Here is a 16,839-nt window from a genome sequence, read left to right on the forward strand (position 1 = left end):
CAGTATTGTGATTCATTTCTATGATACATTGCAATGTATTTCTTCATCATTTAGAGTGCAGCCATCTTAGCATGCTAAACTTGACTCACAATGTCAAATGCTATAATTGACTTACTGTCAAATTTACACTGTGATACAGAAAAATAGGTTACACAACATAGACTTCAGAAGCAATATTGTCAGAATAGATTAATGTACCTAAACAAAATGTTAATAATTAGCCTGGGTGCCATTCCGAACTTAGTCCCGCCCACAACATTTGAGTTTTTTTCGGGCTTTATGATGATGCACAGGTGAGCAATAGCGCCTGGTCTATCACGTCATCTGAGCACGCTTAGATTAGGCTTATGTATGAAACAAAAACGCTGTGGCTAGAAGGATACATGGCTTTTAAGACCCCCAAATGGAAAATGCATTTTATTTAATGAGGTTTTATCACTGAAAAAGATTATTTCTGAAAACTTTGGCCAAAGTTGAGATGTGGAAAAATGTGTGGTTTAATCAAGGGAAAACAGCGCTGTTGCATTGTGACATGTTCCCTCGTTCGTTTGAAATCTCTGATTGACCACCTGTTTGAGGGATTTGCGACAGCCTTTCCCAGCTGTTTAACATGTTGGTAGCATATCAGTGTTCAACAGAATTATTTTTAAAAACGGAGGGGATATAGACTATCAGTTTTCTCCTAATAGCCTACCCTACTACGTATCTCTTAGATTTCGCTAATGAGTGTTGTAGGCTAGGAGTTATTGACGAAGTTGTTTTTACAAAAGACCAGAAAACAATGTTAAAGAATTTGTGGAGAAGAAGGATGGTTCGTGTGTTTTCTTCCTACACCTCACGGTAAGCTATTTCGTTGCTCTGATTGGTTAGGTCTATCTAATTGAGTGCAGAGGCATTCCCCCCCTGTATCGGTTGAAACACGCCCCATAATTACTTCCCAATGGAGCAGTATCAGACTCATATTCTGACTAGAATTGAGTATGACTACGTCAGGCTAGTTAATAATAATATTAAAAGAATAAATATTGCGATACTTGGTGCCACGATATATTGTGCCAAGAATATTGCGATGCTTTGATACTCAATATATTTTCCCACTTCTCATTAAAAATGCTGCACATTAGCCACTGTCTGCTAATGATTTCCTTGGGTGCAAGAGAGTGAGATCTGATCGTGTTTTACAGGAGTCGCTCACCTGACATTGGTGTGTCTCTGCACGTAGAGATTGTGGAAATTGTTGGTGTTCTCCGCCTGGCCAAAGTTGGGACCTTTAAGCCTCTGGATAATCTCCGCCTTCATCACCCTGGCAATGTGGGCAGGGAGCAAGGACAGCAACAGACGCTCCTATTGGACAAAGCAAACACAAGATACCTTCAAGATCACTGTATGCAGTGTCTTCACTGGCAGAATTATTGTGCAATTTTTTTGCTCAATGGGATCCTTATACAACATACGACCCATTAGTGTAATAATAACATCCCACATCCAAATGCCATATTTGAGAAACACATGTTCACAATGGCTTATGTCAAAAGGCGAACATACGCAGTCTACATTATATACTATTAACACCCCATATTCAAATGCCATTTTTGAGAAACGTGTTCACAATGGCTTCTCTTAAAAGGCGAACATACACAGTCTACATCATACACCTATTGAAGAAGACTTATCAAGGTCCACAGGTTGCTAATGGCTGTCTCGGGCTGTGTCAAGTGTGATATCCCGCAACGTCTATATTTTTGCGATTCCTAGGCCTTTACTCCGTGAGCCGCAAATGAAAGCTAAATGAGCTGAGTTGGAGCGCAGTGCATTCTCCTTCCTGGCTGGGAGCAGTGGGGGATAAAAACAGGTTAATTGCCCAATCTGACTCAAGCACTTTTTACCTGCCATTTAAAAAGTAACGCACTCGTGCACAGGAAATGCTTTTAAATAACACTCTTCTGAGATATTGCTATCGTGGAGAGAGATAGAGTGGGGGGGGGGGGGGGGGGGTGGGGGGGGGGTTGGGCAGCGGCTCCCATTTTCAAGCATTGATTCATGATTTCACGTATCCTTCTTCCCCTGCAGAGAAAGTGGGCAAGCAAGTGAATAGTGCTTGTAGGAGGGCAGATTGGGTGGACATTACAGAGCCAGGATGTCCAAGCAGATGGAGAGCTTGGACCTTGGTGTAGTCTAGTTAGCTGTAGTGGGTATACTGAGATGTAGTCTAGTTAGCAAATGTTAATACCTATCCTTGCCTATGTTAAGTGGGTGTACTGAGATGGAGATGCTTTTTAAGTGGGTATACTGCGTAGTCCTGCGTATCACATACAGTAGACTACACCACTGGACCTTACACAGAAAATGATCAAAAAAGGTTGAGTAACTTCACCTTTAACTTCAGGTATGCAGAACCTGAGAGGATAGCACCTGTCAGTGACTGACAGCGACACATATTATTATTCAGTTAAAAACTGTACAATTGTATATATATAACAATAGAACTGCAGAGCTATGACTAATAAGAACTATTGTGAATAGACGTAGTCATAGTAAACAGATCAATAAGGAGAAATGATGGCCTGTTTTGAGATAATATAATGGCAGACTTAATGATTATACTGCATGGCTCCATTTAGAGCGAATAGGGGAATTAGTGGTAAATATTGTACTAAGTGATGCCGGCTTCTCCTTCCCACTCAACATGGAAATGTCGTTTATGCATACACATAAGGTATCACACACACACACACACACACACACACACACACACACACACACACACACACACACACACACACACACAGACGAGTGGAGAATGGGTGGAGGGGAGGGAAGAATGGAAGTGGAGGTAAAGAGGCTGGGCCACAGACGAATCAGACAGAAAAGCCATTGTGAAGCGATGTGGAGGGCAGGGCGGCTGAATGAAGGCGGGTAGACACAATGGAGTCGGAGCTCTAACGCAGTTAGACTTAATGACGCTGATTAGTAGGGTGCATTTACAGTGAGAATTACCTGCGAGAGAGAGGGGAAGAGAAATATATATTCAGAGAATGAGAGAGAATGTTGTGTGTGCGTGCGTGCGTCTGTGTGTGTGTGTGTGTCTGTGTGTGTGTGTGTGTGTGTGTGTGTGTGTGTGTGTGTGTGTGTGTGTGTGTGCGTGCGCGCGTGTCTACACCTGGGGCTTATGGTATATGTTTCTGTGTTATGATTTCTTTCTAACTATGTTTGGCTATGAGCAAAACACACAATATTTGCAATGACATTTGCAGAATAATGGGGAATTTGGCTGCACATTTCTTCGGCATGATATTTCACAAGGGATGAGTGATAACCCCACTCTTTAAGACACACACACACACACACACACACACACACACACACACACACACACACACACACACAAACACAAATCCCAGACACACACACACACACACCCTGGCGACACAATGCCTCAGCGAGTCAGGCGTCTCTTTCATCTGTGCTGTAATATTTCACCCTCACACCCACTGCTTGATGGAGATATTTCACATAAAACACAGACAGCCACATTTGCAGCGAGGAGGGTGATTTTTCTAAATTAACTCCCCCCCCCCACCACCACCACCCATTACATCACACCCCCAACCCACACCTCCACTCCATCCCCACCCAACCTCCACCACACACACATCCACAGAATGAGAGTGTGTGTGTGTGTGTGTGTGTGTTGGTGGTGGTGGTGGTGGTGGTGGTGGGGGGAGTCTATTTTTGGATAATCAGCATCACTCCGCCCTTGGTTTTATGGAGCCAGGAGTGTTGCTGGTGATATATAAAGACACCCCGCCACCACCAGCAGCACAGCACTGTCTCCCTTTTAGCTGCAGGAATGAGTCATACCCCCCTCTCACACCAAACTACAGAGCGCCCCCCCCTTCCCATTCACCCCTACCCAAACCCCATAGTCCCCTAGGTGTCCAGCAACAGTGCTTACAGTTGTAATCCCACTAGTGCAGTGTAGCCCTTTACTTAATCAGCCCCCCCTCACTCACACACACACACACACACACACACACACAAATACACAAAATGAGACAGTTTTTTGTAACATACAGTAGAGCTCCCAAGGGACCTTCTGCTACTCTGTTTCTGGCTGCATGTATTAGACTGAAATACAGTGGCCCTCTACCTTAATCAATAAAACTAAATCCCAAACAAACACTAAAAATGCTACGCATCCACAATATTATTGCCTGCTAGCTCATCTCAACACATACCAATGAATGCAAGTACACCTGCATTTCTCTATAGGGACTACATGCTGTTGCTGATATCCCACAGAAGGTGGTGAAGATTTTCCATCACTGCAGAACATGGCCAGATGGGCCCAGCCTGGAGGAAAGGCCCTGTGAGTTCTGTACCTGCTGATGCTTCTCGAACTCCAGCTTGATGGGGGACTTGATGCAGTTGCAGGTGTCCTGGTAGGTCTGCCGCAGGGCCAGGTCCATCAGGTGTTTGTGGTAGGCTCCCGCCAGGTTCCCGCAGATGAAGATGATGATGTTGGCCAGGATCTGTCAGAACACAGACGGAATAGCCCATCGGGTTCAGTGTATTCTGTGTAACACTAGTCATGTCCACGCAGAAAGGGATATGGGGGATGGGGAACAAACCAGGGAGCCAGTCTAGACCATACCACTAAAGGCCCAGATGCAGATCCAGATCGAGGCCAGATCAGAGCCAGATCAGAGCTAGTTCAGGACCAGTTCAGAACAAAATTCAGTCTCTAGAAATGCATGACTCCAAGAGCATGCAAATCGGAGCGTACATGTATGCAGAAAGTAAGCGGTCATCTAGATCTCAGGGTCAGCAGCCCTGGAGCACGGGAGAGGAATGAGGGTGGGCACTTATCTGCCCCTCGGGCACTCAGCATTGTTGTGATCATAAGCAGGAGAGATAGACCACAGAGATAGCTGGATGGATGCCTACTGGCCTCCCAGCGTCAAGCGCTCCATAATAAACTTGCCACTCAGGAAAGGAAAGAAAATGAGAAATGAAAGAGTTTTTTGGGTGGTGGTGGGGGGGGGGGGGGGTGGAGGTTCTTGATTGTTATTGCAAATTCATCATTCATAATCAGCATGTCTTTTGCTTGAGAAGGCGAGTCGGGAGGATATCGAGCGCAGCGGTTACGCAATGAAATGAGGGGAAATTTGATCAGTTCATCAGTAAGATTCACTCAGGCATTACATCCGCGCTTGTCAGCCTGTCTAATTTAGTGTGTTTAAAAATAAAATCCATGGCCTTGTCTTAGTGTTTCATTCAGCGTCATGATGGAACTACTCACCTACAGTCACTCAAAACCTGTTACAAATGCTTCAATAGAACACGTGGCATATCGATCCCTAAATGAGAATTAGAATCTAGAGAATGGAATGTGTTTTATGTCACAGAAGGACACTGTGTTAGTTTCAAAAGGAAATGTACAAAGGTTGGGGAGGCGAGAATCCCTGGGCTCTTTGTAATCCTTCCTGAGCTTTGAACCTCATTAAGGTCGCTTTCTTTCCTTGGCTATAAAATGAGATGTCAGGGGAACCCAAAACAGGAACATGACACATGCATTGCTTTGCCCGGAGCACAACGTCAGCCGCTCGTGAATTCGCCGGCCCGCCGTACGACGAGAACATCACAGCCAAGTCCTCCTCTTATGCCTAATTGGCACGGCAACAAGAACCATGGTGAGCCCAAAAAAAAGGAAGAAACGTGGGAGGAAGAAAGGAAAAAAAGAAAAAAAATAAGGTCATTATGATTTGCTCTGACTGTTGCTTCAGCCTGAGAAGAAAAACAGAAGTGAAAGAAAGAGGAGGAGAAAAAAGACCTGTCGTTTTAATTACTCTTCAGTCCCCTCCGCTATCATTCACCCAGACATTATTACCAGACGGCGCTCGTCCAGAAGAGCCAATTACGCGCTATTTTCCAACCATTAAAGGCGCAAAGTCAACAGCCCATTCATTTACTTAAATCAGCCCCCCCCCCACTCCACCCACCCCAATCTGCAAACAGTGTTTGGTTTACAGAGATGGCAAATGTTCTTATGTAGCCCATATTTTTACGTAAGGGAAGGTTTATTAACAGAGACGCAGTGTTTGCTTTTCTGATTCAAACCTTGCATTGGTGCTATTTATCTTGTCTTTGCGCTCGACCACAGGCCCCCGAAGCTCACCTCCACGGCCGACCTGTTTGTTACTCGTTCCGCACCTGCCGAAAGAGGCGGCATGACGTGCGGCGTCCTGCCAGGTTTCCCACAGCTATAGTAGGCGGGCTTTAATTACAAGTGGCGGGGGACGGGGGACGGGGGGAGATGATCTCAGAGAGAGATGAGCGGCTCAGTCATGAGCAATGGAGCATGGTTTTGGTTCAGGAGGAGGGCAAGGGCAGGACAGACGTAGACCAGATTGCTCATTCTCTTACTCGACAAGTTTCGACAAGGATACTCTTGGGGGGCCTACAGTATGTCCAGATGACGTCCAAAGGAAGGGAAAAACAACTTAATTCTTTTAAAGCCTCAAAGAGACCATTAGGGAGCTATATTTTGCTCCAAGCTACAGTGTACTTTAGGGTCCCTTTTGTTCATTTGTGGGCGTGTGTGGTTGTGTGTGTGTGTGTGTGTGTGTGTGTGTGTGTGTGTGTGTGCTTGTGTGTGTGGGCACCAGTTGATGAGGTGTCATCAAGCTCAAGGCAATGTAGTCAGCCCCTGCCGATGAATAGCCTCTTTATGGAGTGCCAATGAAAGGACATAACAGAGCACCAACACTGTAAAGCAGCGCGGGCAGGTCTTAAGAGCACGCCGTAATTAAGGTCACACAAAGCCCTGCGAGGGGCCCCAGAGTGATAAAGTGGTGCTCGAGCAATGCAAGATGAAGGTAAATGCGTATCCCTGCGATCTCATTCAGGTGTGCACAGTTCAGGCTCCGAGGACCTTGAGAGAGAATGTTAAGGAAATTGCCTCTGTCTCTTCCTCTGTCTCTCCCTCTCTCTTTCTCTCTGTCTCAAACACACACACACACACACATTAGGGCTGTTGGAACGAATTTCTAAAGTCGAATATAAATTGAACATTTAAAAAATCAATAATATTCGAATTTGGAAATTACTATTCGAATGTGGTGTTTTGGGGTGTTTTTTTTTCATGTGTTGGCTACCTTTAGCGAATATGTGAAAACGAAATGCTTTTGTCATGTCTAATGCACAATCTAAATATGGCAGAAGCGATGCACCCACGGAGATCACCACTCCTGACCATTTCAGCGATGTGTGGAACGTTTTCGGAAAAATAACAGCTAGCCTCTGTCGTAATCTGCAGAGTGCACATCTGATAACGCTACACCCTGACAAGCTAGGTAGGTAAACAGTCCAAGGTCGAGGAACCACACAGCTAAAGCAGGCAAGAATTAGGTTTTTGCCTCCCTCCTCTAGGCTATGTCTGGTGCTTTTGTCACTTCTCTGGTTCATGGAATCGCGGCCCATAGACAAAAAGAAAGCAAACTTTTCCCCAATCAGGAAATACTTGCTAATTTGGCATCATCAAACATAGAGGCATTCAATAACGTGGTAGTGGTATTGGGCGTTCATTCAGTGTGTGTGCGCGTCTGGAAATTGAAACCACTCAAGTTGCACAGATATCATTGGTAGACTGAACTTTTGTTCAAAGCGTTTATAGTGGCATTGGCAATGCATAAGCCCGTTTATACAGTGTATAGAGATGCATTGTAAATATTAATAATAGGCAAAATTTGAGCATTAAATATTTGAATATAATTCGATTATTAAAAATAATAATGAATGAAATTCGAATTGGGTTATGGAAGAAGATTGACAGCCCTAACACACATACAGACACAGACACACACAGAGACACACACTCAGAAACACAAACACAGAAACACACATACAGACACAGACACAGACACACACACACACACACACACACACAGAGACACAGACACAGACACAGACACAGACACAGACACACACACACACACACACACACACACACACACACACACACACACACACACACACACACACACACACACACACACACACACTTCTTCCCTATGCTTCCCTTCCCAGGGGGGAAATAATAATATAGAATGTATATGCACATCCGGTGCAAGCACACAGGTGAATGATTTAATAAAGGAGAGTTAATACTGCAGCTCCCACATTCTGATTTGCAATACAATGAAGCATATTCACAGGCAAATGTGTCATTCATATTTTATGCTGCTCTCCAGAGTCTTTTATCATCCGGCTGGTGGTGCACACTAGCTATAGCTCAGAGCAAAGTTAACATAATGCTGATGATTTTGTTTGAAATTAAATGCTAAAATTAGAAGCAGACAAATTAAGACTAAAAAGACTATTCCTTGGTGGTGATACACAACATGAATTATATTTTATTTCTACATGACAAAGCAACTCAACTATTAACTGTTGGTTAAAACCTTAAAGCTTTCCACAAGAGAATAAAAGTGTGTGAGAGAGAGAGAGAGGGGGGGGGATAAAAAAGAATGGGGAAGTACTAAGACAATGTAAATGATGCATTGAGGAATCCATTCACAGGGATTGTTGCCTCATATTTGGTTTCGCATCACGGCTCCACAGAGCAAAAGCGTACCTCAATTTACTGCCAGTGGCCCTAAGAGTAAGGTTGACCTTTAAGCATCAATAACCTTTTCAAAGCTATACTCGTGCTTTGCGTGCAAATCCGTAGTGGAGTACATGGAACTTTTTATAAACTTCCCTCCTCGACTTCAAAATGGGATATGGCATGTCAACAACAATGTGAACAGAGAAATCAATGGATCATATCATATAATGTGCCTTAACACCGAACCTTGTAATATAGATTGGTGCGAAATACAAACCTGGCATATAGAGAACAGCAATGTGGAGTAAATATGCCATTTTGCCAAGTCTTTAGATTTAGAAGAGTATTTACTGCCTCGGGGTCTTCAAAACCAAAGCAGACCTACGTAAATTCGAATCTAAAATCCACTGAACCACAATGAATTGATTAAGCAATTAGTTCAGATGATTGATTAGAGGTGTCTTTGAACCTGACTGACACAGAAAGGCTGGTGTGTGGAAAGGCAGCAGTGGTTGCTGTTGCCCAGGAGTTGCTGGTGAGGTGGGTTGGGGGAGAGTCTAGCTAGCGGTGTTAGTGACTATGAGTTGGGATTGACGCAGACTCCTGGCAGGAGAGACCGCAGCAGAAGACCCGGCTGTCAGCTGAACTTCGCTGCCAACTCTGCCAGTCTCCTAGAGTCTCAAGGGTGTGTGTGTGTGTGTGTGTGTGTATGTATGAGGAGTGGAGGGGGGATTGGATGGTTTTGGGCTGCTTGTGTATTCTGCATCACAGGGCACCTGTCGTTAAAGAGGGAAAGCCCCACCACTGCGCCATGGGGCCTGGCAGATGGGGGAGCACTGGGCAAGAGGCCCAACCTGGCCACTCCGTCAGGCCTATCAGTCTATGTGTCCTCCCCCACAACTCCAATCAATCTCTCTCACACACACACACACACACACACACACACACACACACACACACACACACACACACACACACACACACACACACACACACACAAATCGTTCCCTGTTTAAACCAGTGTCATTTTTCATCCACTCTAATCTATCTTTCCACTGATTTTTCAATCCCGTATTAGGTGTGTGTGTGTGTGTGTGTTGTGGAGCCCCATCAACCTTTACTTTCAATTTTCTGCCTGCTACTGACACCAGTGCACAGATGCATATCGGAGGAGACACTTGTGAACCGACTCTCTCCTCCCATCTCCACCTTATTTAGACTCTCTTTTTCTCACCCCTCTCAATCTCGCTGTCCTTGATTCAATCTTTTCTATCATCTTCTCTTCTTTTTTCACACCACATCTTTGTCTCTTGTTCTCTATTCTTTCCATCTATTCAATTTCATTCTCTTCTATTTCTCTTTGTCTCAATTCTTCTCTCTATACATCTCGTTGTCTCTTTCTCTCGATCTTCAGCTCTTTCTCTTGTGTGTTTCTCTATATCCATCCTCCTTTTTTCTCTCTGCCTCTTTCTCCCTCTCCCTCTGTTTCTTCCTCCCCCTTTCTTTGTCTCCCTTTCTCTTTGTATTTTTCTGCATGTCTCTCTCTCTCTCATTCTCACCCTCTCCTCCCATCTCCCACTCTTACTCTATCATCCTCTCTTTCCATCTTTCTTTCCCCTTTATCTCCCTCCTTCCAGCCTTCCCTTGTAATCTTTCTCCATCTCTCCCTCCATCCCTCTTTACCTCTTTCTCCATCTCTCCCTCCCTCCATCCCTCTTTACCTCTCTCTTCATCTCTCCCTCCCTCCATCTCTTTACCTCTCTCTCCATCTTTCTCCCCCCCATCCCTCTTTACCTCTCTCTCTCCATCTACCCCTCCCTCCATCTCTCTAACTCTCTCTCCATCTCTCTCTCTTCCCCGCATCCGTCCCTCTGTCTCCCTCTTGACCCACCTGCCAGACGAGCGGCTCCAGGTTGTCTGTGGCCGAGGAGAGGCAGACGCTGAGCACCAGCGTGTGGGAGGTGGAGGTCAGCACGCTGGCGATGACCGCTTCCCGCATGGAGAAGGGCAGCATGGTGTATGCCACAAACACAATGAACAGGAAGAAAGACACCTATGGAGAGAGAGAGAGAGAGAGAGAGAGAGAGAGAGAGAGAGAGAGAGAGAGAAAGAGAGATGCCACAATGTCAGAGAACACGTGATTGAGAAATACCAGTATTCACTTTCCTGTACCCATTTAAGCACTGCTTGGGAATACATTTTGGAGTGGATACATTTACATTAAATGTAAATTAATTCATTTGGTAGACACTTTGAAATTCATCCATTATATTTAAAATTATTCATTCAACAGACACTTTTATCTAGCACAACTAACAGCACAGTGAAGATTATACTTTTTCATCCGTAAGTTCCCTGCCAGGGTGTTGAACCCATGGCATTGTGCGTGTGTGTGTTATGTGGTTAGCATCTTTCTGTTCCAGTGAGGTCACTGGACAATCTGCTAGCGCTGCAAAGCTAATTTCAGGTGAAGAAGGAGGCCACCAACAGTGTCCTCATTTGAAAATATCACCATTTTATTTCTCTACAGTAGACAGCACCCATGCAGTAAGCAGAACTTAACTGCTTGATCTCTAACCAGGTGGGGCTTCTTCGACCCCGATGGACTATAGTTCCGGTTCTAGATGAGTTCTCCCCAGGGGGGGTGTGAAGGGGCTAGGAGGAGATGGGGTGGGGCGTGAGTAAAGGACATTCTTCAGAAAATGTAGCCTAGCTGATTCCTTCTGATGCAAAGGCCCTGATTAGATGAGCAGAAGCAGCAGGTGTGGGCTCGGGGCGGCTGGTGTGAGCGCGCGGAGCAAGACGCTGGGCAGGCATCCCTGGGGGGGGAGAGCGGTGTGATGTTCCTGGCCTAATTTTACAAACCTGATTCCACCTCTCACGGGCTCATCAGCGCCTTGATTAACAGAATCAGGTGTGATTCATGAGACTGGAAGAGCAGCCGGTAGGGGGAAGAGAAAGTCTTTTCCGAACACATACGTGCACACACAAACGCACACACAAACGCACACACAGATGCACACGCACACCCACACACCCAGCAAAAAAGAATGACACATTTTGATCGGTCTTAGGCCTACTACAGGGCTGTTTTCCGATTTTTTGAGACATGTTGCTGGCATTAAATTCAATATATATTTTTTTCCCATGAAATAGTCAAATTTGTCATTTTCAACATGTGTTAAAATGTTGTCTATGACCTTTTTGCAGCTAAATATGGGTTTACAAGATTTGTAGAATATCACATTCTGTTTTTATTTGCATTTTATACAATGTCCCAACTTTTTCTGACTTGGTGTTATATATACACATACTGACCTATGACACAAGGAAATGTCTGACAGAGAGAGAGAGGGAGAGAGAGAGAGACAAACCTTGACCAAAGATAAACAGGAGGACATGCACCCGAAGGCAAGAGGAAGCAGGAAACTGATATCTCTGGTTGTAAACATTGTTAATAAACCTTGTAAGGTTTGCAGGGCAAGCTGTGTTCCTGCGGAAGTGTGCAGAGTGGGCAAGGTGAAAAATAAGCATGAGTGTGTGTGGTGTGTGTGTGTGTGTGTGTGTGTGTGTGTGTGTGTGTGTGTGTGTGTGTGTGTGTGTGTGTGTGTGTGTGTGTGTGTGTGTCTGTGTGTGTGTGTGTGTGTGTGTGAGAGTGTGAGTGTGTGTGTGGTACAATATCTCTCCGGGACATTGTCGTGATGAGGCTTCAAAGAGGGCAAGAATGACAGCGCTAACAGGTGGTCACAGGTAATTGAATTCCACATGCAGAGCATGTGTCTTGCTTAGCCAAATCTAAGGCCAGCAAGTTTTGAGAGGCTATTAAAGATGTGGTCCACGATTCAGTTTCAGTTTTGTGAATATTTGAGCTCAACAAGCTCAAATTACAAATCAAATTACACTCTAAATTATAAATTGCACACAAGCGATTGCCAGACAAGCAATTACTATAGACTGAGAGTATTTATCTCCTGCATAGGTAATGCTGTAAGCCCACACCTTCGACACACCATTGCAGTCAAATTATTATATACTATTATAGTTTTGTTTCAGTGTTGACTGTGACCGTAAAACTATTATCTTATTTATCTAGTTTGCAGTACTACAATGTGAAAGAAGAACATACACATGTTTGTGGACATCAGTTCAAAGGGTGGATGGACTCTTTTAAGACTAGTGTGTGGTGACATTAAATGGGTCCGTTGAGACATGAGAGTATTCAGGAGTACAGATGAAAGTGCATAGATCCATGAAGACTATTTAATGTATTTCCAGGAACCAGGAAATGGAGTGTGATATTGCATTCTGCAATAATCTGAAAACTATGGCCAAGGTCACAACTCCATTCATCAGCATACAGTACATGTCAACAAGTATGGGGGAAAAAATGACACAAACTATAAGAACTTACAGTAAGAACCTATAAAAAACTAGAGCACATGTCTCTGACAGTATGTGCAATACTTTCCTAGAAATAACATCTATAACCAAGTGTAATACCCTCTCATGTGCAATAGACTGTCTCTCCTGTCCAAGTGCCATACTGTATTCTTAAATTATTTATTTATTATGACACCTTTTTACTGTCCTTGTCTAAAATGTTTTAGTTCTTGTTCATTTGGCTGTGTTTTATTGTATTGTTTTTACCCTGAATGCACTTTATCAGATGTAGCAACATAAATTTTATTGCACAGTCAACTGTACAATGATATTAAAGGCTATCTATCTATCTATCTATCTATCTATCTACCTATCTATCTAGAATGATCTTTTCTTTGGGTTTTCATTCATTCTTAAGAAAGCACAGAGCTATGTCAGACATTGTTTTCCAAGCCTACAAAAGCAAACTTTTATGGGTTACATATAGCCATAAATATGTTTCTAGTTTTTCTCCCCCTCTATCTTCCTCTCATCTTTCCTCTCTGTCTCTCTCTATCTCTGTCTCACAAAAACACCAACAACCTCAAAGGACTGGATCTCTAATCTACTTAGATAGTCTGTTTTCCTCCTTTTTGATGCTTCACCTTTTCCACTTGGAGTGAAAAACAAGACAAGCAAAAAAAAAAGGTAAGAAAAAACATGTCATTACTCCTGACCAAAAGCCTCACACGAAATGCGGGGGGTACAGGAGCATTAAAACAAACTTTCTTCCTCGTATTTGATCCGCAGGCACGACAGCGCTGCGTTTGATGTCCTTCATAAAACGGGGAGAGTGGGAGGTGGAGGGCAGGTGGGATCTAAATCCAAACCATAAACTGCAGACACTGTTCCCAGCCCCCTCCTAATTTTTTGTCTATTTATTTATTTATTTTGTGCGGGTCGTGAGGAGTGGAGGCCTGACGGCAGGCGGTTTGGGCTCATTGGCGGAGTGAGGGGAATTGAGACTGGCATTCCAATTTGGCTGCCCGCTCCATTTCCAGGCCACGCCGGTGGGCTCCCATCTTCCACTGTTGCATTTTAAACACCCGCCTGGGCTCCTGCACCTCTGAGCTCCTGTGCTATAAAACCCCTCCACCCACAAACCCACCACCCCCCGCCCACACAAACACACACACACTGCCCACTGTCACCCCCACCGCTCCCCGCTGTCAGGGGGAGTCAAGGGTGTTTGGTGTCACCTCAGATGGCTTAGACTGCTGAAGGAGAGAGACAGAATCTGAGATGTGAAATAATGTAACATAATGCTGAAGTGAAATGGGTGGGTGTGAGGATGGATGGATGAATGGGCAAATGGAAGTGAAATATGTGGATGGATGGATGGATGGATGTGGTTGTGAGACAGAGGAAGAGAAGAGTGAAAGAGAAAGGGAGATAGAAAGGGAAGGAAATTAGAGACAGATTTATGGGTGGATGGATGGATGGATGGATGGATGGATGGGCAAATTAATAAAGACAGCAAAAGTGTGACAAAGAGACATGAAGCAATGGATCAGAGATTAGAGTCAACAGGAAGAATAAAGGGAGAGAGGAAGAGCAGGAGTGGGTTTGTCACTTTGTACGACATTTTTACAGAGATGACAGTGCTCTTTAGGATGACACTGAGCATGAAGGAGGGGAATGGAGGGGCGGCAGATTGGTGGAAAAGTGTCAGTGCCAGTATGTGCCATGTCAGGGGGAAAAAAACACCACTACTCTTCGCCTCAGGTTGAGAAGAGCTTGGCTTTTTTGTTTCCCCCGAAGGCAGTTTGTGGCTATTGATTGGTAATGCTGTGAGCCTGCACCTTCTACACATCATTGCACCTCACACACACCCCTGCCAATATGAGTCGCTGTGAGGTATTGATATTCCCATGATTCTGGAACTTTCTCAACCACCCCCCCCCCCCACACACACACACTCACACACACACACAAACACACACACAAATACACACACACACGACCACAACAGGGCACATCATTGCAGTTGATTACTACGTTCTAAGAGTATTGATGAAGGAATATGGAGTATGCACTGTAGATGAGAGGACTCTACACTCCTAAGCTAAAGCTGCACTTCTGAGAATCCAAAAAAAGAGATGGAAATAGAATAACAAAAGTAGCAGAAAAAAAAACTTTTTTGAGAAAAAACACTCTGTGTGTGTGTGCGGGAGCGGGGGTGGGTTAGACAACATTCTCAGCTCCTAATGTTACTAGAACACCAGTACCGGTCTATGGCACAAATTGCTCTCTCACTTTTCCAAGGCTGTAGCTGACGTCATTAAACAAATTTAACCTTGTGACAGAATTATTAAGTCTGCTGATAATCTTAGCTCTGGTGTTAATGAAGCTGTCTAACATGTGCAATGAAAGGCTGAGAGATGTTTCACCGTGCCTGTTCTACAAAATGATCATCTGAGCACCTGGTTCTTAATATAACTCCCAAAGAGCCATTTATAAATCTAAGCTCGTCACCACACCAATAAAAAGCGTAGAGCATTTATTATATCTTTCAGAATCCTCTACCACGCTCCCACCCTGTCCATTTCTTTTAAGCATACGTACATAGGACTGTGCAAATGATTTAGACATGATTGAACCAATACTGTAAAGTAAGGATGCTTTTAGAAAATGACAGTTTTTGTTTCTCAGCCAACAACATTATTTAACAACTTTATACAGTGTATATGTGTGTGTGTGTGTGTGTGTGTATGTTCCTGAAGAGCATTATGTTCCGAGTAGAATGCAGAGTGCACTGCGTAGTCCGTGAAGAGCTCATCGTGGGAGCTGTGACAATGGTACCTGACTGACACAAAGCGCAAACAAAAGGAACACTGAGAGTCCGCTCGCTTGACATGCTGGTATCAATTAGCAGAGGCGTACCAAGATGTCAAAACATGAGGACAACAATGCACGCAAACATACGCACATCAACGCATGAGCAGAGCACAGTGACACAGAGATACACACACACACACTCACTCACTCACACACCATACACACACACACTCACTCACTCAATCAATCACTCTGATCATTCAATCAATCACTTACACCATATAAATGAGTTCCACATACACAGATATACAGCACACCTCTTAAGTGAATGTAGACAGATACACACACACACACAAACACACACAGATGCAGGCCCTATCTCTCGACACCAAGCAGAGCATGAAATAGAATGGGAGGCGGAGCGGTCTTGCGATTTCCAGGGACGGCTCGGAGTTTAAGCGCATATGCTCCGCTGGTGCTCCATCTCCTCAGTGGCCACCACAAATTCATCCGAAAGAATCAGTCAGGCTCCATCACCCTCACACACACACACACACACACACACATGCAGACACAAACACACAGACACACACAAACAAATCACAAATAGGGCATCCATCTTCATTTCCATACATATTATCATCCTTGGCATTCCTAAATTTAACTGGACACACACCACTCCATGTTCTCTGCCTTCGCTTGAAGTTCCACTCTCTCTCTCTCTCTCTCTCTCTCTCTCTCTCTCTCTCTCTCTCAAAAGCTTACCATCAGCCGTGAGTTACCTTGGCTACACTATTCAGGTTTTGTCAAGTTTCTATTTATAGGCCGCAAAACACAATACGCTGACATCAGAGTCCAGTTGTGAGAGTCGGCTGTGTCCCCTGCTTTTGTTGTGGGAACCATGCTTCCTCGCAGTGACCTTGGCTCGACACAAACAATGTGGCGTTGACAGCAACCCAGTTACACCCACAACACCCCACCCCCCACCCCCCTGCATCACCAGCAATACTACTGCCGACACTCGACAGGGACGA

The 16,839-nt window shown here is 44.5% G+C and overlaps 1 protein-coding gene across 3 annotated transcripts in view; it reads right to left on the minus strand.

Moving 5' to 3' along the window:
• The window catches only part of adcy2b (adenylate cyclase 2b (brain)), a 71,268-nt gene that overhangs the window by 39,644 nt on the left and 14,785 nt on the right, over positions 1 to 16,839 (minus strand). For all 3 annotated transcript variants that reach the window (XM_076301824.1, XM_076301825.1, XM_076301826.1), the window contains exons 3-5: positions 10,500 to 10,661; positions 4,383 to 4,532; positions 1,196 to 1,344 (exon numbers count right to left, since the gene is read on the minus strand). In XM_076301824.1, the coding sequence (XP_076157939.1) occupies positions 1,196 to 1,344; positions 4,383 to 4,532; positions 10,500 to 10,661 (461 nt within the window). The remainder of the gene's footprint in view (positions 1 to 1,195; positions 1,345 to 4,382; positions 4,533 to 10,499; positions 10,662 to 16,839) is intronic.

The sequence above is a fragment of the Alosa pseudoharengus genome, unplaced genomic scaffold (assembly GCF_046254945.1).
Source record: "Alosa pseudoharengus isolate Yale_2024_CS ecotype anadromous, Long Island Sound unplaced genomic scaffold, YU_APseudo_1.1 YU_APseudo_1.1_scf_23, whole genome shotgun sequence".
NCBI classification, from domain to species: Eukaryota; Metazoa; Chordata; class Actinopteri; order Clupeiformes; family Clupeidae; genus Alosa; species Alosa pseudoharengus.